This window comes from Hemibagrus wyckioides, linkage group LG05, assembly GCF_019097595.1.
Source record: "Hemibagrus wyckioides isolate EC202008001 linkage group LG05, SWU_Hwy_1.0, whole genome shotgun sequence".
Classification (NCBI taxonomy): domain Eukaryota; kingdom Metazoa; phylum Chordata; class Actinopteri; order Siluriformes; family Bagridae; genus Hemibagrus; species Hemibagrus wyckioides.
The window spans coordinates 24,625,975-24,649,258 of record NC_080714.1 but is presented as its reverse complement, the minus strand read 5'-3'; the positions used below and the strand labels follow the sequence as shown (position 1 = coordinate 24,649,258).

The 23,284-nt window shown below is 40.1% G+C and overlaps 1 protein-coding gene across 3 annotated transcripts in view; it reads left to right on the top strand.

The window, feature by feature from the left end:
- Positions 1-4,448: 4,448 nt before the first annotated feature.
- gripap1 (GRIP1 associated protein 1) overlaps positions 4,449-23,284 on the top strand; it is a 58,847-nt gene continuing 40,011 nt past the window's right edge. Inside the window, exons 1-20 of one of the 3 annotated variants that reach the window (XM_058389410.1) lie at positions 4,449-4,593; positions 6,744-6,810; positions 8,776-8,837; positions 9,531-9,557; positions 10,356-10,463; positions 11,134-11,290; positions 11,641-11,798; positions 14,276-14,318; positions 14,469-14,539; positions 14,662-14,709; positions 14,799-14,830; positions 15,901-15,948; positions 16,197-16,296; positions 17,370-17,447; positions 18,679-18,771; positions 19,946-20,080; positions 20,506-20,601; positions 22,376-22,588; positions 22,809-22,922; positions 23,191-23,268. In XM_058389410.1, the coding sequence (XP_058245393.1) occupies positions 4,552-4,593; positions 6,744-6,810; positions 8,776-8,837; positions 9,531-9,557; positions 10,356-10,463; positions 11,134-11,290; positions 11,641-11,798; positions 14,276-14,318; positions 14,469-14,539; positions 14,662-14,709; positions 14,799-14,830; positions 15,901-15,948; positions 16,197-16,296; positions 17,370-17,447; positions 18,679-18,771; positions 19,946-20,080; positions 20,506-20,601; positions 22,376-22,588; positions 22,809-22,922; positions 23,191-23,268 (1,770 nt within the window). In that variant the 5' untranslated portion in view covers positions 4,449-4,551. Of the gene's footprint in view, positions 4,594-6,743; positions 6,811-8,775; positions 8,838-9,530; positions 9,558-10,355; positions 10,464-11,133; positions 11,291-11,640; positions 11,799-14,275; positions 14,319-14,468; positions 14,540-14,661; positions 14,710-14,798; positions 14,831-15,900; positions 15,949-16,196; positions 16,297-17,369; positions 17,448-18,672; positions 18,772-19,945; positions 20,081-20,505; positions 20,602-22,375; positions 22,589-22,808; positions 22,923-23,190; positions 23,269-23,284 lie in introns of all 3 variants that reach the window. The other 2 variants (XM_058389409.1, XM_058389411.1) reach the window with 2 other exon arrangements.

The following is a 23,284-nucleotide window of genomic DNA, read 5'->3' as shown; positions in this document are numbered from 1 at the left end:
TCCCAAACACTTCCACGTTCTTATAATACAGCTGACAGTTGACTGTGGAATATTTAGGAGTGAGGAAATTTCACGACTGGATTTGTTGCACAGGTGGCATCCTATCACAGTTCCACGCTGGAATTCACTGAGCTCCTGAGAGCGACCCATTCTTTCACAAATGTTTGTAAAAACAGTCTGCATGCCTAGGTGCTTGATTTTATACACCTGTGGCCATGGAAGTGATTGGAACACCTGATTCTGATTATTTGGATGGGTGAGCGAATACTTTTGGCAATATAGTGTATATATATATATATATATATATATATATATATATATATATATATATATATATATATATATATAATTGATCCGAGGTTCACTCACTCTATATACATATATATATATATATATATATATATATATATATATATATATATATATATATATATATATAAAATTTTATTATATATATAATTTTATAATATATAATAACTAAAAACTATTTTTATACATATTTTTTCACAATTTTTTTTCTCTTTTCTTGTACAGGTAATTCTATTTCTATTTTTATTGCAACTATTTTTTTTCCCCACTTATTCAAACACACAGTTGAAATATTCTTCATCTTATCCTGTGCATGGTTGTGTCCATGATAAATAATTTGTTTTTGAGTTCTCAAGGTTTGGATTAAACCCTTTTCGGTTCATACGACCAAACAGCTTGATAACTCTCCAAAATATTAACATCAATAGAATAACTTTGATAACAATTCATTTCCACCACTGTAATGCTGCATGGAGAACTTTGTGGGAAGAGCAGGCCTTTAATATCTACAGTATTCCCTTATTCATGCTCAAGTACATATTAAAAAAATAACTAAAATAAAAATGGATTAATCACGATTTTATATTTGTAGGATTTTCGGATTAATCTCTATTCTTGCTTCATTTTGCTTGGCATCACATTCTGAAGAAAAGAAAGAAGAACGTTCTATGAGTTCTGTGTTAATTAAATGTAACTCTAAGTGGATAAAAACTACGTTGTCTTTTTAAAGAAATAATATCTGTAATCGTTGGCAAATTGCTGTGGTGTAACATTCTAAAAAAAATGATAATTATACAGTAACTAATTAAAGATAAATCATAAACTCAGGCTAAAGGATATAATATTTAATATTTTAAAAATTTATGGCATTAATATTATTATTAGAAATAAAAAAATAATTCAATTTTTTTGTCTGTTTTTAGAAGCTTTTACTCAAATTTTTTACTCTTTTTCACACTGTATCAGCTTCAGTCAGCTTCGGCTTCGGTGTAGAAATTCCTCACTATTGGAAAAAAGACAAGATTTTAGAACAAGAACAAGATTATTACCAAGTATAAACCAAAGTTTATAGTTAAAACACTGTGATGTTTTATTATAACAGGAAATACTAGATATATTTGACAAGATTCTTGATTTTTTTTTACTTGATAAGTAATTGTTTTGCTATGTGAAAGGAACGAAAGAATAACTAATAAGTAATAGTGGGGAAATGTATAGTTTATTTGATTGCATGACCTGAAACCTCTTATTCCTCACACCTCCAGCCTTTCAGCAACCTTTCAGCAAACTCCACATTAATTCCCCTCCTCATATTTGTGCCACTTCATTTACGCCTGCTGTGCAAATAACTGTGTACGGTTCACTTTTATGCAAAAACGCAGGCAAATGAGGTCAGGCTGCCCAGTGAGAGCAGCAGTGATGCTGGAGAGAATGTGTGGAGTCATTGATGAGCAGCAGGCATCATGTAGAGCGTGACAGGAGCCTGAGGTGAAAAGCTAAATGCTTCATTGTTTCTGCAGTGCTTGTGTGAGCTATTTAAAGTTGACTGATGACACTGAAAAAAAAGCACACACCTCCCACACACACACACACACACACATATATATGTATACCGTATGTTTAACATGTAACTGTATGCTGCTACAGAGTTTGCATTTTGCATGTGCACGTGCACACACACACACACACACACACACACACACACACACACACACAGTATGTTTAACCTGAAACAGTATACTGCTAAAGAGTTTGCATTTTGCACGTGCACACGTAAACACACCCACACACACAAATATAAAGTTCGTTTTAGATGTAACATGCTGCTGAAGTGTTTGAATTTTACACACACACACACACACACATACACACATGTAAACAGTACGTTTAATATATAACAGTATGCTCCTAGAGTGTTTGCATTTTGCACGTGCACACAGACACACACACACACACACATGCATATACAGGATGTGTGTGTAACATGTAATACTGTTCTGCTAAAGAGTTTGCATTTTGCATGTGCACACACACACACACACACACACATACACGTAGATCTTCATGATCACAGCAATGGAGGTGTGGTCAGTTCTGTCTGTAGAATGGACGAGAGCTCTGTGTTTGCACTGATATGTAGAACGATTCCTGTGTTTTGTGGCATACATTTTAAAACTTTCAGCACACACACACACACACACACACACACAGATGTAACAGCATGCTGCTGAAGTGTTTGAATTTTACACACACACACACACACAGTATGTATATAAGTGTATGCTGCTTAAGAGTCTGTATTTTGCACCCCCCCACACACACACTTATACAGTATGTTTAATGTGCTAAAGAGTCTGTATTTATTTATTTATTTATTAACTTTTGTGAACTTGCTCTGTGAGGGTTCATGGATGAGTGAATCTTGTGTCAGTTCACAAGCTACACAAGTGTTCACCCTCCACATGATCACACATACACATAACTCCACAGATCTGTGTCTGACTTTATAACGCTCTACCTATGACAACTCAACAGTCCAACTCATAACTCGACTTTTTGTTACTGACACATTCCCCAAATTCAGAAATTCGGGGTTCAGTAGAAGAATACGATTTCTCATATGAGCTCACTTCATAATATCAATAATTCTGACTGGAATTGAGATCACTGTCTAGAGTACTGCTAATTGTATTATTATTAATTAAAGGTGTAGGCAGTAGCAAGAAGTCATAATAAAGGTTTATTTATACATTATTTATCCTGGTCAGGGTCATGTTGGATCCGGGGTGTTAGAATTTTCAGGTTCGCTCTGGGAAGACGCCTGAGCTGTGCTGCTACCACTACCTCTACAGATATCAGGGAAGCTTGTTGCCAAAGAACCACACAGAGACGAGATACAGAAGAATGGTGTTATATTCAGTGCTATCTATAGGTCAACAAAAGACGTCAGCCGAAACAGACATGGTGGTTGACATGTTCACTGGCGGTTTGTTGAGTTAATGGTTATCCAAATTACAGAAAAAGAAACTGTCACCAAGTGTTCACATGTTCATCAAAACAGAAAAGAAGGTATATCATGGTCATAAACAAACAGTATCACACAGTCAGCCCAGGGCAGAGCGTGCCAAAATATATTCCTGAAAATATATCACAGTGTCTACATCCATTCATAGCCAAAACACCTACTGGTATGTTTTACAAGGGAGAGATAACCGGAGAACCCGGATGAAACCTATACAGACACAGTGAGAACGTGTGAAAAAAAAAAAATATATATATATATATATATATATATATATATATATAAAGTAAAAATTAATACAGAGATACATTCGGGTTTTTATTCGGGTGGGATATATTAGGCAGCAAATGAACATTTTGTCCTCAAAGTTGATGTGTTGGAAGCAGGAAAAATGGACAAGTGTAAGGATTTGAGCGAGTTTGACACAAGGCCAAATTGTGATGGCTAGACCACTGGATCAGAGCGTCTCCAAAACTGCAGCTCTTGCGGGGTGTTCCCGGTCTGCAGTGGTCAGTATCTATCAAAAGTGGTCCAAGGAAGGAACAGTGGTGAACTGTTGACAGGGTCATGGGCGGCCAAGGCTCAATGATGCATGTGGGGGACGAAGGCTGGCCCGTGTGATCCGATATAACAGACAGGCTACAAGTTGCTCTAATTGCTGAAGAAGTTAATGCTGGTTCTGATAGAAAGGTGTCAAAATACACAGTGCATGACGGGTCAGGGCTGTTTTGGCAGCCAACACAATAGGGCGACCAACACAATATTAGGCAGGTGGTCATAATCATTATATATGTATATATATATATATATATATATATATATATATATATATATATATATATATATATATATATATATATATATATATATATATGTATATATGTATATAATTTATTTTTTTTTAAGGAAATGCTGTTAGCTACGTAATTAGATAAAAATTACTGTGGGTTTTCACTTTCTTTCTCATATATTAGAAACATTTTGGTAAAACCGTTCAGTCAGTTATTCAGGGGAAGCTCCAGCATCTGAAGCCTCACAAACACCCCTGTATTAACTGACCGATAGTCCGAATCCCAAACGGCTTCCTATGCAGCACATAGTGCACTACGTAAGGTGTAGAAATCAACCCCGCGAGTGTACCTACGTAGTGCACACCTACAGGAAGCATGGCGTGATTTAGGATTGGACCGGTGGAGCAGTTTCCGTGCGCTTGGGCGAAGATGGCGCAAGCACTATCAGAAGAGGAGTTTCACCGTATGCAGGTAAGTCCGTTTTTCATTTTTATTTAATCACCTCGGTTGATTTATTTTTAATATATCAAAAGTGCTTTCCAAAATAAAGGCCTGAATCCTAGCCTTGCAGTCTGGTACATTCTGCTGACTGCCGCTGTGGTGATTGAGGGAGGCGTCATCCTGCTAGCTAGCGTTAGCTTTCCACCCAAGCCTGATAACTATCTATCAACGCCTTTATTTTTAGTTTAAGCACGTTTAATATTATTTTATTGAGTCTGCCCAACATCATAAAATAATAAACAGCTGCTGTCGTAGGTGTTAGGGTGGATGTGTTATTTAGCGAGGTGGCTAATGATCAGTTAGCGTACAATTTAGCCAGTTAGCTTCTTGCCCTTCCTTAGCAGTGTATAATACAGCTGTTTGCAGTTGTTTTTAAAGCACCTTTAAATAATTCCAGCAGGACACCAAGTGGACTTATTGGTGTTTCCATGTGTAAACGTAATAGTACGACACTGACAAACTGCTGTCAAAGATTTAGGTCCTTGCATGGGGTTTTTGTTGACACATCAGTGTGGAACCTGAGGTGAAATGTAGCTCGCTACCCCAGTATCCAGTTTCCATCATGGGTAATCATTTGCAAGATTAATCACTGAACCGTTTCCATTACGTTAATAGAACTGACTCGTTTTCAACCAGCCGGGGTTTGTCAAACAGATTTTTATTCATACACATGCCAGAAGCTATGTTTCAACCGACTACATATTCATCCATCTGTGGAATAGCGATGTGTCGTTTGCGGAGGAGTCGACTCTCCAGCTTGTATTGTGTTGCACGCGAGTCGATTCCTTGAGCCGGTCATTTCAGGTGAATTGACTCGCGTATATGAATCGAGTCGACTCTTATAAATGAGCCCTAAGAGTCGGCTAAGAGCCCTAAGACTCGACTGAATTATATGCGAGTCGACTCTTTGAGCCGGTTTTTTTTAAGGTCAACCTTAAAAGTCGCATATACAAATGCTATTTTAAATAAATGTGTTATTACTTTGTCTTATTAACATATGAGGTGTTCTTTACTGTAAATGGTGGGCACGTGTTTTTGTGTTCGACTCTCTGTTGCATGTATGAGTAGACATCATGACTCTGAGGTCTGACTCACTTGAAAAGAGCAGGAACTTCCATGACTTTAGAGACCGATTACTGTGACATATTTTTTGCGCAATGTGTCTCGATTCTAGGCAGAAAATCATGACTCACTATTCCCTACACCCTGCAAAGTCTATTACGTTTGTGTTGTACCCTTTAGGGCATTACTGATGTTCGACTGAAAGGTGTGACGGTCCGAGAGCCTGAAACGGAGAGAAGTTACTACTAGTCTTCTTTGGTCTCTTTTTTGCTTTGGTTTCACACTGTACATAAAAAATGAACCCAAAAAAACCCCTAAAACATTGAGGGGAGGCAAACAAACGTTCAATAAGTGCACATCACCTGAGAACGGAGTACGCTGAGCCATAACTAAATAAATAAATAATTAGCTGAATATTGATAAGAGACGTCCTTCGTGCTAGAGTACACTTGGATCAAGAAAACAGTGCAGTGAAGAGAGAAAAACAATAAAAAGAAGTGATTAGATGACCAGTGCATATGTGAAAGCACTCTAAAATATGCAGGGCAGTTATTCCAGTCTCACTTCCTTATAATATGATATGCGGTAAAACTTTTAACCAGGCCGAAAAACTGGATTTTGCGTCCATTTTCAGCATTGAATTTCTTTCACATCACACCTCACAGTGGTGGTTCATGGCTGATATGAAAGAAGACGCTCATTGCGTTTTTAAATGGTGATATCAAACCCATTTCTGCTCTCTGAGATGCCCCGATTGCTCATAAATCTGAAGGCGTCATCTTCAACCGCTAAAATCCCAAGTACTCATAAGCATCTAAAATTTTATCTTCATCCACTGAAATGCAAGGTGTAAGGCTATCGGAAAATAAACGTCTCACCCTGAAAGCCAACGGCGTCCTGACTCATTTTGTATCAGGCCGTCAAATAATACGTTTGTTGATATCCGATAAGTTGATTTCCATTCTGCTGATGAAATGGAAAGCCAGTTTAAAAAGGGTTAAGCTCCCATTAAGAAGTGGGTAAATTTCTTTATCTCCCTTTTGTTTTGGCTACGACAGGCTCAGCTTCTGGAGCTGCGAACGCAGAACTACCAGCTCTCCGATGACCTGCGAAAGAACACTGCAGGTAAGGGCACCTCATACACGATTATGAAAACAGACCCTATTATCTAATATAGACAGACGATGTACGATGTAGTACAGAGAAATCAGGCATAGACTGCGTATGTGTCCAGTATATCTAAAACTTAAGGAAGTGCTGTTTTTGCTTTTCTAAACACTTTACACGATATCGTAATAGCTTTAGTGTTTACATTGTGTTGCTGTTGTTTTAATCATTTATCTTGATAAAGTGAAACTAATACAGAGATACATTAGAGTTTTTAATCAGTTGTTTGCGCTGAGGCATCGGGCCAGCATTCGCTGTTGAATGATGGAGAAAATAAAATGGGTCATTTGTTTAGAAGCGGTCCAGAGCCAGCATCAGTTATTAAAAAGTGTTGCCTGTGGTGCTACAGGCGTACGCTGTACACTAAGCAGAATATCTTATGTCTTAGAGAATATACAAGGCGTCCCAAAAGTCTCTTAATGCTTTTTAGCAAAAATGTACATTTATTTATGAAACGTCCTCTAAAGGATTGCAGGGTCTTTGTAAACACACACACACAGAGTTTGCATTTGTTTGAAATTTACACCGATCAGGCATAACATTATGAGCAGTGAGAGGTGAAGTGAATAACACTGGTGATCTCCTCATCATGGCACCTGTTAGTGGGTGGGATATATTAGGCAGCAAGTGTGATCCAATCCAACAGACCAGCTACTGTTGCTGAAGAAGTTAATGCTGGTTCTGATAGAAAGGTGTCAGAATAGACAGTGTATTGCAGTTTGTTGTGTATGGGGCTGCATAGCCACAGACCAGTCCGAGTGCCCATGCTGATCCCTGTGCACCGCCAAAGTGCCAACAATGGGCATGTGAGCTTCAGAACTGGACCACGGAGGAATGGAAGAAGGTGGCCTGGTCTCATCAATCACGTTTTCTTTTACATCACGTGGATGGCCGGGTGCGTGTGCGTCGCTTACCAGGGGAACACATGGCACCAGGATGCACTATGGGAAGAAGGCGAGCCGGCAGAGGCAGTGCCATGCTTTGGGCAAGGTTCCGCTGGGAAACCTTGGGTCCTGCCATCCATGTGGATGTTACTTTAACATGTACCACCTACCTAACCATTGTTACAGACCATGTACACCCTTTCATGGAAACGGTATTCCCTGATGGCTGTGGCCTCTTTCAGCAGGATAATGCACCGTGCTACAAAGCAAAAGTGGTTCAGGAATGGTTTGATGAGCACAACAACCAGTTTGACTTGGCCTCTAAATTCCCCACATCTCAATCCAATCGAGCATCTGTGGGATGTTCTGGACAAACAAGTCTGATCCATGCATGCCCCACCTCGCAAATTAGAGGACTTAAACGATCTGCTGCTGACATCTTGGTGCCGGGTAACACAGCACACCTTCAGAGATCTAGTGGAGTCCATGCCTCCATGGGTCAGGGCTGTTTTGGCAGCAAAACACAATATTAGGCAGGTGGTCATAATGGTATGCCTGATCGGTGTATGTGCCTTCTAGTTTCTGTTCATAGTGTCATTTTTAATTCAAATTTTGTCATTAAATATTTTAACCTTGCAAAAGCCTTGCTTAATATTTAACCTTGCAAAAGGTCACAGTTTGTATTAGTTTGTATTTTTGTTCAGGAAGTGTCTGACTCCACTATTCTAGCTAATACTTAACCATACAGGGAAGGTAAATGAACAAGTCTCTTCCTGTAGTAACTACACTGCTCCTTCACCCCACTCCACATTCTTCTGTTAATCCTTCTAAAGCGACTGGTCATTATTAAACCACAGTCTGGTGCTCCAGAGCTGTAAATTATAGTATACCTAAAACTCTGCCTATGTTTTCAGCTCAGCTCAGCTTCTCGTTCTACTTCTTCAAACCATTTAATCAAAGTTCTAACCTGTACACACAAATGATATATTATTTACCTTCCCAAATGACCGCTGATTAATCTCCTCCACCTCTGCTCCAGAGCTGAACAATGTCCGCCAGAAGACCTTGACCTTGGAGAAAGATTACCTCAAAGCACAGAAGGTAAACACACATCTGTTTTCAAATCAGGATTCATTTCTCAATCATCGATTGGTCTTCATATCGAGTCACGGGCTGGCAGGATGTGCATATGCTAGGTGTGCTAGTTTGCATGAGCAGATAACATATTAAAGAAAGCAGTTGCAGTTACAGTTCTGGACTTGTTGTGTACAACATTATACCCGCTTTGTCTCTCTTTTAATGGCTTCCACTCAACTAGAAAGCTCTCCATAGGGATTTTATTGGTCTTCAGTAATCAAATTCATATTAAAAGGAAAAATAGAGACAAAAATGTCGTCCAAAATGTATTTTGATGGACTAATGACGCAAGTGCTTTTTCTTTTGAAACTAGTAATCGATTTATGATTGCCGCCTAAATGGCTCTCTTATAAATCGATGCTCAAGTCCGTACACTCTTAGTCGTACCTGTGAATGCACAAACGTCCTTTCGTCCAGGATCCGGATGTTGCTGGAACAAAAAGTAGGCAAATCTTCCCTTTTTTGGACCAAGCAGCAGATGCTGCAAATGGATGGGAGGAAGCCATTTGCTGATGGAATTAGCATTAATGCAATCTCCCTGTGGCTTTTCCCGGGATTCAGCTTGATGCTTTCTTTCAGTACAGTTCAAGATGAATCAGATTTATTTATTTATTATTACTTTTTTAAGCTGATTTGTCATCTTTTCTTCCTCCACAGGCACTTAATAAGAGCAAGAAAGCTCAGGTAAGTTTGTCTCAATCATGCTGCAGTGTAGGGTTGTTACAGTTTCATGACTGATCACAGTGTAGGATCGGGGAGTTACTCTAACAATGATCTAAATACCAATTAAAATGTATTTCTGTTTTATTTTTTCAAGTGCTTGCCTTTTATAATGATAAAGCAATTAATACTAAGAATGTAAGAGGCTTCTACACCGATCAGGCATAACATTATGACCACTGACAGGTGAAGTGATTATCTCTAGCAGAACAAGAGAAGCTGCAGCTCTTGTGGGGTGTTCCTGGTCTGCACTGGTCAGTATCTATCAAAACTATCCTTTAAGTCCTGTAAGTATCCTTTAGGTCCTGTAAGTTAACCCTTACCCATGGAGGCCTCACCTCGCGACTAAGAGGATGTAAAGGATCTGCTGCTGCTAACATCTTGGTGCCAGATACCACAGCAGGTCAGGGCTGTTTTGGCAGCAAAAAGGGTAACCACCACAATATTAGGCAGGTGGTCACAATGTTATGCCTGTATTATGTACAGAAAATCTATCCATGTAAATATCTTTTACAGCTCCTGTAGGGTGCAGTTTGTCTGCTTTTTAAAGAAAACTTTCTGTAGTCTCCCATTAAATAGCAAAAAGATCCACAGACAGTCAGATGTTCTAGTTGACGGGTTCGTGCCGCCGTAATGTCCGTCACTGTGTCTCGTATCTCTCCATCTGTGCTCTCTGCAGAGTAGAAATGATTTGGCAGTGTGTTGTATTTTGCGTCGGTGTGTTGTGGATGATGTGTAAACGCTTATCGTTTGTCGCTGCAGGAAGTGGATGCGTTGCTGAGTGAAAATGAGATGCTTCAGGGAAAACTGCACAGCCAGGAGGAAGATTTCAGGCTGCAGAACAGCACCCTCATGCAAGAGCTGTCCAAGGTGCTGACACACACACACACACACACACACACACGCACACACACACACAATGCAACAGGATTTAACTATACATGCTGTTATAATCAGATAGTCCACCCTCAGGGGAAGAGTCTAATTTTTGGTTTGTATCGATTCAATTATCAGCAAAAGCTAATGTTTATTCCAGATAGGATTTACTTGCTTTGTTTTTATTTCTCGTCTCTAAACCGAGGTCCCTTAAGTAAAAAACAATTAGACGCTTACTTCTATGGAGCATAAGGTCGTTTCACTAAAATGTTGGAAACATTTAAATTCATTTGAGACTGGAGAAATGTTTGCTGCGAACAGGAGTAAGGTTGAAACACACCACTTAAGGCTGTTAATACAAGGACATCAGAGAACTTGTTGGCTTGTCTTCCAGCTGTCAATAGTCAAGGTTTTGCATAATCATTTCTCATTTCATCAGTAAAATGTAGTATGTTTTTTAATGACTGTAACTATAAGTATGTTTTTAGGGTTAATGCTAACAGGCTTTTTGCAAATATTACATTTGCTTCGGCAAGTTCTTCCTAAGATCCTAAGCTTCTTCCCCAAAGCTGTAGCTGCCATCAAGCCTCTCACGCAATTAACCAAATTTAGTCTCTGCTCTGGTTGTTTAGCCGTGTCTGATTGCTCAGATTTCTGTGTGTAGTTATGTTCCCAGATTGAGCAGCTGGAGGCTGAGAATAAAAGTTTCCGTGAGGGGAGGGGCCTCCAAGCTCACGCCCCGAGCCCTGTATCCGGCCCAACGGATGGAGAGCTTCTGCGTCTACAGGCTGAAAACTCCGCCCTGCAAAAGAAACTGGCAGGTGAGACGACTAATTAGTGCAGCCTTTAGCATGACAGCTTTGCGATGTATTGAAGATTTTTCTTTGTTTCCTTTATACATCTTTCCCATGAACTTGTTGAACATAGGTTAATTAGGAATATTGCATACTGTTCTATATAACCTTTATATATTGATGTATAACAATTTTTTGGTAGTTTTTGCTGACCAAGATGAAGCCAGATCTCAGATTATGACCTGTAATATATATTATATGATATAAAAATCCTTAAATAACAGCCTTGTTTACCCCCTCACAACAATCGGCGACGACTTCACACACTCGGTGAATGTGGACATTCATTGCAGAGAATGCTGTCTGTGTTTATCCAGCTCTTCAGGACAGCGAGCAGAACCGTATGCGTGGAGTGGACGTAGGAGATGGGAAAGAGGGACAAGCTGACGCCAATGGCCTCGACCAGCTGCACACAGATGCTGCTCGTACCGGTGATGGCGCTGCAGCTGCTTCAGCCAATGACAGACTGGATCAGGTGAGAGGTTTAGATTAGGAATGATGGCCTTCCGTGTTTGGCATTTGAAATTCCACGAACCTACCCCAAACTGCGGCTGATTATTACTTGTAGAAATTCACACCATGGAATTCAGTATTCTGTTAATGATGTTTTTAACGCAGTAGCACTGTTTGAACACTAGAGGTCCCAATCTCCACAAGTTTAAAGGTCTATAGAAGTGGCCGGGCACATGATCGCTTTCTTTCCTGGAAAGCCACCGGCATTACAAGGAGTCATGTGCTCTTGAAGTGACTTCGGATCACAATGACCGACGCACGTTAGAGATACACTGCCGCATTATAACTGGTTACAAAGAGCTCTTCAGTAGCTTTCATACGAATCCAGCCTGCTGATCCACAGTGCATGAGAGCGGTTTTAGGCATTTAAAACCGACTTTGAAACTGTATTTCCAGTTAAAATGACAGGTTAGGCACTTTTTCTTTGTATCAGAGATTTTTATGTTTTGTTTATGTTTTATTTTTCTTTTTGTATTGTGAAATGCACTGCTTGATTCAGGCATAAAGTCTTTTCAGTCAAAAATTCTTGAATATCCAGAGAATTGAACTGAATCAAATCTAAGAGCCTCAATCATGAATCGAATCGACTCGTGAACTAATCGAATCATGAGGCACCTAGTATTTATACTAGGAGCGATTACTTCCAATAAGTTTACAGAACAATATTCAGCTTTGTAATTTCTTATAAACCATAACCATTCCCTTAACCTAAGACCCGCATAGGTCCAGATTAAATATTGTAGATTACACGTTTTCACTCGCTGAAAGTTTATCATCAATAATAAATACCTGACAGACACAAGAGCCGAATCTGTTTGCCCCTGAGAGCGGATCACGACGTTATAAAGCCTGCTGTGTTTGTGTCCTTGACCAAACTTGATGGCGACAAACCTTTCTTTAAGCACATTAATGTTGTCTCTCGTGTCTTTGTTTGTGTTCTATAGATGTTTAAACAAGAGGCATTGGAGCGCTGAAAGGAAGTTAAAAGCTCACCGAAGCTCTACAAAGCACCGCTTTAATGCATTTTCAATTTAGAGCCTTTTCCCAGAAACTTTATTAAATCCTATATAGTGATAATACTGCTTTATAATAATCTTATGGTCCAGTACATACAGTGTGTAAATATATTTATTGTATCGTAGTGAAAATGAACCAGAATGACTTTAGAGAACAATTTAGTCTCAGGTAGTGAGAGCTGGAAAAGCCTGATAAAGTCTGCTTTTAATTTTTAATTTTTTTGGCTTTACCTGATGGGCAGCATGGTGGCTTAGTGGTTAGCACTGTTGCCTCGCAGCAAGAAGGTCCTGGGTTTGAATAGGCAGGGGCCTTTCTTTGTGGAGTTTGCATGTTCTGCGTGGGTTTACTCCGGGTACTCTGGTTTCCTCCCACAGTCCAAAAACAAGGTTGATTGGTAATTCTAAATTGCCCATAGGAGTGTGTGTGTGTGTGTGTGTCTATATGTGTGGCCCTGTGATGGACTGGTGACCTGTCCAGTGTGTACCCCTGCCTTTCTCCCAATGTGTGCTGGGATAGATCCCCGTGACCTTAATTAGGAATAAAGTGGGTATAGACAATGATGGATGGATGGAACTTTACCTGATGTCACGTTAGTGTCTGGTAAATGTGTGTTTGCGTGAAAGGTATTTATTTTTTTATTTTTTGTTTTTTATCACAAACAAAATACCAGCATATTCAGCATTTAAAAAAAAAAAAATAGACTTTTATTTAACATGTACAAGAATTAACCCTGAAGAAGAGCAGAAATCTGTCAAATTATAAAAACAGTATAAAACTTTTATTAAATCTGCTTCCAAATTGTATCATGATTAAAAGAAGATCTTTAAAAAACAAATTAAAAAAGATTTCACTATATCAGCAATATTTCAGAAATGTCCCCTAGCCCCATGTCTAGAGCCAGCCCCCAGCTTCTTTCTATAATATGCCAGTAATCAATTATTACTTTAGTTTAACGCTAGAATTAATCAAAAGGAGATGAAGGAGCTCAGTGTCACGTTTTTGGTTAAATCTTTAATGAAATTCGCCGGAGTGAAGCTAAAACAAAGGACGAAATGAAATTGCTAATTACTGAATGTAGTAACATGCTAATGATTGTTTGCTAGAGAGTATTCGGAAATGATTAACAGAAATCAGTGGCGCATACTCGCTTAATATTAATCCTTAAAATGAAAAAAATCATTATTATTATTTATTTATTTTTACAGTGCAGTGCCAAAACATTTCCGCGATCGTCTGCTTTCTCCTGTGACTCTATGGACAGGTCATTATAAAGTCATTGACTTACTGGACTCAGTGAAGTGGGCGGGGCATAGAGTCTTTTTAAGATAATAAATATTGCATTTTTTCCTGGAATCTTCCCGTGTTTAAAAATACGTCTACATGTTTCTTGACCATGTTTCTGTCTCTGCTTCTGATCTGCAGGGGGCAGGTGTCAGTCTGGAGCAAAGAGTAAACGAGCTAAGCGGTACGCTAAGCCTTTCTCACTACGTCTTGTGTGGAATCAGTGTTTTTTTTATGCATCTCTTATGCGTATGAATGAGTAGGAGGTCTGTGTGTGTGTGTGTGTGTGGTGTGGACTTGTAAATCATGGCCTTTCTACATCTGTCCCTTCCAGGGGTGGAGCTGAAGCTTCAGACTGAGATGGAGGAGAAACGATTACTGAAAGAGCAACTACAGGCCCTGGAGGTACACACACACACACACACACACACACACACACTGTAAATCCCACAGCATATAAATCCCAGGACTATATAGAGTGAACAGCATGTCATCATCTAGCATGATAAATCTTTTCATTTTTTTAGGCATCCAAACAAGCTGAACTCACAAAACTTCAAGAAGAGAACGCTAAGGTAAGGGTGACACTGCTGTAAAAGAAACTGTGCATATTTTTCATGCTAACAGTCTTTAAAAACGTGATCTTTTTTTTAAATGTTTCTAGCTCTCTGACAAGTTGAAGAAAAAGCAGGAGAGGTAAGAACTGTTGTTACATTATTTTAACACACTCACAGCCCCGGAGTCACGACGGTTTATTAGCATAATTGGAATTGAAATGGCGCATCGTGTTGTAGGTCAGAATTTACATAATCCGTTTAACGACGAGCGCGTTCGAACCGAAAAGGATTAGCGCTCGCGTATAAACATTTCGAGCTTTAATGGTTCTTTAAGCTTCCTTATTACATGACGATCCCTACAGTGAACACTCGTATATGTTTAGGGTGCTTTCATATACACTGTGTTTAGCCAGTTTGCTTAATTTTCACTTTGCTCTCGCGCGGTTTGTTTATCAGCCGGTGAGAACACGGCTATCAAACCCACACGGCTATCGGACCCCGAACCAACCTGACTACCGAACAAACGCACTCTGTGTTTCGGGTTGCAGCAGTAACTTAATCTTTTAGCTCAGCCGTTACAGTGCGTCAACCTCCAATTTAACATAAGTTTGGTAGCTCAAGTGGTTAAGGCTGTGGGTCGTTGATCAGAAGATCAGGGTTTAAGCCCCAGCACTGCCAAGCTGCCACCGTTGGGCCCTTGAGCAAGACCCCAAACCCTCCCTTCTCCAGGGGCGCTACATCATGCCTGACCCTGCACTCTGACCCCGACACACAAGGATGGGATATGTAAAGAAGGAATTTCACTGTGCAGTAATGTATATATCCCACCCACTAACAGGTGCCATGATGAGATCATCAGTGCTATTCACGTCACCCGGTCATAATGTTATGCCTGATGGGTGTGTATGTAAATATCTGAAGCTCTTTTCGCTTTTTTGTCTCTTTCCCCTTGTCAGCATTTTGACTTAACATGTCACTGAGTGTCTTTCTAACATCTAAGGTGTGTTATTCTCGACCTCTCTCTCAGCGTGGCTCGAGTGCATTATTAGCTGCAGGTGTAATGGCTCTGAACGGGAGGCGTTCGTTGTGCCTCTTGCTCTCTCAGCGAAGGTTGCCGCCGTGAGGCTGCCTTCTGGGCACCGAGTCTCAAACCCTGCTGTTCTTTCTGTTTGCTTGGATTTTTAAACCTCCCCTGTGGTTTTCTTCCAGCTTCCTGCAGCTCCAGGGGGAAAAAGAGGCTCTCTACCATGACAGCAGGTGGGTTCCTGGGAGCGCAATAAAATGCACACTTGTTCTGTTTTGCATCTATAAATGACTGTGCATTTTCCTTGTTGTTATAGTTGTTCTGAACTGACGCTCGCAGTCTGTCTTCTCTCCCAAATACACTGCAGAGTTTGTTTACTCATTTACGATGGAGCTCTTTTGAACATGTCCTCAGGGTGGGAAAGATTGCCTGTGCCGGATTACCTGTTTGATAAACCATTTGCATTGTGCTTTCGCTTCAGGACAAAAATAGACGAGATTCAGCAGCGTAAAGAGGACGAGCTGAAATCCATCAACCTGCGTGTGCAGAAACTGCAGTCCGATTTAATGAACGCTAACCAGGTCAGAGCTGCGAATCATCTTAATATCAATAATTACGCTTTAATTAATGCTATTATTATTGTAATACGTTAAATATTGTTTTCTTTTTTGCCAGTTAAGATACTGCATAAAGGACAAAACAGCCTTTGCTGTAAATCAGCGTCAGTGAAAGACAACAATTTGTTTATATTTATGTTTCGGTGTCGAGCTGAATGGGTTTAATGCACTGTGACATTACACTTCGACTCACAGATACTGTTATGATGTAAAAGATATTAAAGTTTTTAAAAAACAAACCAGCACAAATAATAAATTACTGTAAACTACGGGCGGGCCAATATGCCAAAAAAAAACGTTTTAAGTTCTTCGATATATATGATCATCAAATGTAGCACTGTCAGTAAAACCAAAGAAAGAAAGAAACAAAATATTTTTTTGTTGTTTTTAGTTGAATAAAAATATATTCAAAACATTTCTAATAAATTTTTATTAAAAATATAAAGAAATAAAATTATAAAAGAAATAAATTATTAAAAAATGAAATAAATGATAAAAATTAAAATGCACAAGTTATTAGAAATATATTATAAATAAATTATAAAAATAATAAACGAGTTTTTAATAAAAGTTTCACGATGCCCATGATGTCTCAGAAAAGTAAGTGATGCAGTATTGTATAATTTGTTTTCATTTCTGAAATGATCTATTTTTTTAAATTGCCGCTTTTTAACACAGATTTGGTTTTATTTTCGTAACGAAATTTCGAAAATGAAATACAGAACATCATCGGCTTCTTCATCGCTTCAGTTAATAAAAAGATACCATGATGTCCACAGCATGTCCGAAAAGCGTATTGTGAAAGTGTGTGATGAATCAAGATGTTGATATTATATGATTTTATCATCCTGTTTCCAGTACAAACAAACTCAGGTTTTTTTATTGAGACAGAGTTCCAACTGCAGAAAGGGATCGTTTTTATCAGATTAATCAAGATATAAGGGACTTCTTCACTCAACAGGTGCAGCTGCGGAAACGAGGGCTAGTGTGCATGAACCCTGAGATCTTAATCTGTGTCTCGTGTGTGTGTGTGATAGAATGTTGCTGAGCTAAAGGAGCAGTTGCAGAGCAAGCAAAAAGAGCATGAGATGGCCCTCCATGCACTCAAAGATCAGGTAAAGATCACCTCTGGTTTATTTCCCCCCCTTCACTGTAGGCCTGCACCTCGTTTTCCACTAGGAGGTTCACTTACACTGCGCTTTGCAGCAAAGCCTTGCTCTATGATCTGTTCCTCCATTTTAAAACTTCTTTTTTTGTCTGAGGTTTTGCAGAAAGGTTTGCTCAGGTGAACAACACACACACACACACACGCAGATCTTCATGATCACAGCCATGGAGGTACGGACGGTTCTGTCTGTACCTGCCAGGATGAGAGCTCTGTGTTTGCGCTAATGTCTAGAACGATTCCTGTGTTTAATGGCATACATTTTAAACCTCTAAACGGCGAATCAAACCTGCTGGCACATTTACCGTGTGATTATTTCATCTAAACTGACCGTGGTGTTTTCCAAATTCTAAATGACGTCCACTTTTATTGCCTTAAAATAGGATTGTCAGCCGTGGTGATATCATAATGGGTTCATACTTTCGCATGCATTTATTTATTCCACCACTTGGATCAGAGGAAAAAGTAGAACACACACACAACAGTGATTTCTGCTCCACTGAAAAACATCCGTTTTGCCGTCTGCTGTCTGCCATTATCATATGAACACAGCATAGGAGACGAAACTGTCTGCTTTACTGTCTGGCTGATGGCGTGCTGTGATTCAGACAGCTGTTTTATTAGAGTTCTGAAATGAAAGTTTGTAAACTTCTCACATTATCTGGAGGCCTGTGTGTTTTAATTGGGTTTTAATAAATGATTGCGTTAAAGATTACCTGAATTATTAAAGATTAGTGTGGCTGTGAGGCTTATTGGCCTGCTTGTTAGGGCTGCAGATTTCTTTAGGATGCTGCTCGGACTCTGTCTGCCTAAATACCCGGCATGGTCGCTGTCGCTCTTTTCCTCGGCGAGGGCACGGATCTTAATTAAAGGCCTGGCTGTGATGGGCAGCGTGAACTGATTAACAAGAAGAGCTGGCCTCTGCTTTATCTCTACTTTTTGTTTGAGGTTTGGACCTCTCTCTGTTCGACTTCTAAGCTCTCCTGCTTTCTTTGGCTTTTCTGTTTTTATCCCTTACTTTTTGTCTTAGCCTTGCATCACCTCCCCGAATCTGGTATTCTTCACAGCTCATCACTCAAATTTCACCTTTCTGTTTTTCTTATCTCTTTCTCTCTCTCTCTCTCTGTCTCTCTTTCTCCCCCTCTCTCCGTGGCTGTGCGTGGTGTTCGGTGGAGCTGCAGGTAGCGTGTCAGAGCGCGGTCAGTCAGGAGCAGGTGGAGGGCATGCTGACTGAGAACGAGGCTCTCAGGACTAACCTAGCTGCCCTAGAACAGGTACAGCTCGACGAGCACCATCCATATTCCAGCGATGATAGCCATCCGTTTCCATCGACATCTCACTTCTATAACGATCATTACTGTCATCGTTGTCGTAACACTGTCTTCATTGCGGTAATTACGATATGACAGCTCTGAGAGTGTGCTCAGAGTTGTTCATCTCCCGGGGAAAGAAGTTCAATTAGATGATATTGTTAATGTATTGTATGGAGTCAGAAATAGAAAATAATAATAGAAATTTCCCCATTTCCTGCTAACTTTTAAGATGTCATTCGGTTTATACAAAAGAATCAAAAACGTGCAGTGACTATAATATTGACATGATGTTCGTAGCTAGTATTTAATTTCAACTTTTCTATTACCATTAAGCCAGTAGAATGGTATAAGGCACATTGTAATAGATGGCAAATAAAACAACTCAAATATGGATCATTTGTGCAGGACATGAGTATATACTCAAAAATACACCGATCAGGCGTAACATTATGACCACTGAGAGGTGAAGTGAATAACACTGATGATCTCCTCATCATGGCACCTGTTAGTGGGTGGGATATATTTGGCAGCAAGTGAACATTTTGTCCTCAAAGTCGATGTGTTAGAAGCAGGAAAAATGGGCAAGCGAAAGGATTTGAGCGAGTTTGATGAAGGGCCAAATTGTCATGTCTAGACCACTGGATCAGAGCATCTCCAAAACTGCAGCTCTTGTCGGGTGTTCCTGGTCTGCAGTGGTCAGTATCTATCAAAAGTGTCCTGTACGTTGCAACTTACAGGACTTAAAGGATCTGTCAGGTGCCAGATGCCACAGCACAGTTTCAGGGATCTAGTGGAGTCCAGGCCTCGACGGGGTCAGGGCTGTTTTGGCAGCAAGAGGGGGGCCAACACAATATTAGTCGGGTGGTCATAATGATATGCCTGATCGGTGTGTGCAAATATTTTCTTGTCATCTCCTAATCTGTTTAAACTCTTAAAACAGAGTCCATTCCATTGTCCATTCCCATTATTATTGATATTTTACTGATTAAATGATCCATTTCCAAGTGTCTGAGAATTCAGTCATATAAATGCACTCTGTGAAAAACTGGTAATTGTTGCCACAGACCTTATGTAATGATATAACACTGATGTGTGTGTGTGTGTGTGTGTGTGTGTGTGTGTGTGCGCGTCACAGATCCAGACAGTGAAGACTCAGGAGCTGAATCTCCTCAGGGAGCAGAACATGGCGTTGAATGTGGAGCTGCAGCAGAGACGCAGTGAGCAGGAGAGCTTACTGGCACAGAGAGATGACCTCAGCTCTCAGCTACAGGTCTTCATAAACCAACCACATTACAAACCACCGCACACAGGGGTTGGGTTCTGATGTCTGAGCACAACAACCACAGTGTAGCTCTCTGGGACCAGACCTGGCTTTCTCTTACTGTACAACCAGCCAGGGTTAGCTTTTATTCTATCTACTCATCCCAGCCATGGTATCAATCACACTATCAAAGAGTACTTACAGTAGACTGCTTGTGTCCTGGCAAGCTCGAACCTTCTATCGCCTTATTAATCAAAAGTAAGGAAAACAATCCGAGTCTGATTTCGACAAAAGGCTAAAATAATAAAGGCATGTGTTCTTTGAGAAAGAAAGCTACCTGTGGGTTGTGAATTTAATCGAAGTGGCTGTACAGTCTAAATTTAGAGTGAACACTCATCTGTCGTGTGTGTGTGTGTGTGTTTTGTTCTTTGCAGGAGTCAAACCGAGCCAGTGGTAGACTTTTGGAGCAGATCTCTGAGCTGGGTTTGGAGAAGGATAAACTACAGCAAGATCTAGAGGAAGCCAGAAAGGTATTCAACTTGCATACCCTCTTTTTTTGTAATTATTTCTGTTAACCTCAAGATGCTGTTGTTTTCAGACCAAAACGAGTGCGTTGGCGTTTGACTTATTTATTAACAGAGATTTTCATTTAGATTAAAGCGCTGCTTCTTTGCAGCAGGAGACGACAGTGTAATGATGCTTTCGCGTGCCTTAGATACACTAATGCCTTTCTGTGTTTCCAGAAAGATCTAATAAGTGCTTCCCGAATTGAAGCTTCACTCCGAATGAAAACCTGGCCTGACTATTCTAGACATGACCGCCATAACATAACACGTGTGCATTACTGCAGTGACCAGGAAAAGGATTTTATTTTTTTATCTTTTAAATTCCTAAATCCTCATCAAGCTTTATGTGGGAGCTTCATGTCAAGTTCTTAAAAGCTATTTGCAAAACTATGAATTGTTTTTGAGATAACAAATAGGAGAACTTGTACACCTACTCATTCATTAATGCTCCAGTCAGCCAATCACATGGCAGATGCACTGAATTATGCAGCTCTAGGTCAAGATCTTCAGTTCATTTCCATGTATAGTTCGAGTATGGATAAATTGCAGATCAGGCATAACATTATGACCGCCTGCCTAATATTTTGTTGGTCCCCCTTTTGCTGCCAAAACAGTTCTGACCTGTCGAGGCCTGGACTCCTGGAAGGTGTGCTGGCACCAAGATGTTAGCAGCAGATCCTTTAAGTTGTCTATTTTGCAACAGGATACTTTTGATAGATACTGACCACTGCAGACCGGGAACACCCCACAAGTTTTGGAGATGATCCAGTGGTCTAGCCATCACAATTTGGCCCTTGGTCAAACTCGCTCAAATCCTTACGCTTGCCCATTTTTCCTGCTTCTAACACATCAACTTTGAGGACTTGCTGCCTAATATATCCCACCCACTAACAGGTGCCATGATGAGGAGATCATCAGTGTTCTTCACTTCACCGGTCACTGCTCATAATGTTATGCCTGATCTGTGTACACACCACAGTCTCTAGGGTTTACACAGGATGGTGCAGAAAACAAAAAATATTACCCAGTAAGAGTCGGAGTCTGGACAGACATCGCATATCTATTTGCAGGACTGATGCTCAGTGGATGTTTTTATTGCCTTGTTAAAGCCTTGTTGTGTATGTCTACTGTGTTTTGAGGAACAGCCCCAGTATGGTATTTTTCCTAAGCTATACCATTTTCTAGCTGAAATAACAGAAAGAAGCCAGATGGTAGAAGCTGCTTATTGCCTCTGGATGAAATTCATCAGCTTTGTTAATTCGATCTTATCACATGATGTGTTCTCTGGGAGTGAAAATGAGAGCATTTTTATAGTTGGACCAGTGCTAGCGAGGTTGATGCATGACCAGTAATTAGCGCTAATGGGCTACCCTTTTTTTTTTTTTAAGTTATTTTCCCTGCAGCCTTTTAAATATTTAAAAAATATTGACTAAATATTACAATCATATAAAATAAGCAGAAAGTTTGCATGTACAAGAGCTCCATTATAAGCGATTCATTTTGCATTCATTTCCTATGTTTTCCCCACAAAAGCATCAGAGCAATGTTTCGTGAATCATGATCAAGAACTTTGGCTTCCTCAATTAATTAAACGTAATCGACTGCATTATTGACAAGCTTAGCTTAAAGTTTGCTAATTGGCCACACCGATGCCAGGAGGCTGTATCGTTATTGGCATTATCGGCATGTCTTTGTTGTGTTCGTGCGTCTCCTGACTGTCCTCTTGTCACCGCGGCAGACAGCAGACAAGCGCAAAGCCATGCTGGACGAGCTGGCCATCGAGATGGCGCAGGAGAAGTCCAGACACAAAGAGGAGGTCAGCGACGTGCGACTCCAACACGAGAAAGAGGTGCTGGGCATCCGGGCGCGCTACGAGAGAGAGCTCCGGGGCCTTCACGAAGAGAAGAGCCGTACGGAGGAGGAGATCCGTGCCCAGCTTCGAGAGGAGAAGGTCGGAGAGAGAAGAAATAATAGTTATAAATAGAAGATTGACATGCTGTCAGTCAATAACAACATAAAGACTATTGTTCTAGTGTAAAGTACCTGAGTCTGTGTGTATATAATAGTGAATTTACCTTCACAAACTCTAGATTTATTGCTTTAAAGATATATATATGAAAGAGAAATATAGAAAGGTGTGTGTGTGTTTGAGACAATGCTTTGTGTTGTAGGCTCGCACTAAAGAGCTGGAGGGTCTGCAGCAGAGTTTGGAAGAGCTGCAGGCTCAAATGCAGGCCATGGAGGGAGCCAAGGGATGGTTTGAGCGCAGTCTCAAAGAGGCTGAGGTACTGTGTGTGTGTGTGTTTTTGTATTATACAGTAGGATCATCACTACATTACGGTTTTATTCCTGCACTTTCTAAGAATCCTTCATAATCAGCCTGACCACTTGATGTCAGTGTTGTTGTTTTTTTATTTTAGGTCATCCGCGAAAACTTTTGATTTTACTATTCTTTTGTTTCTTGTGAACTTGTTAACGGTTTTTATAGAGTGGTAGTACAAAAAACAAAACAAAAAAACCAATAAAATTGTGTGTATTGGTGTGTGTGAACAGGAGACTGTAGAGAAGAACAGACTGGAACACAGAGAGGAGATCGAGAGACTGCAGAGAGAACAAGCCCTCCAGCTTGAGGTAAAGTTTCTGTTCA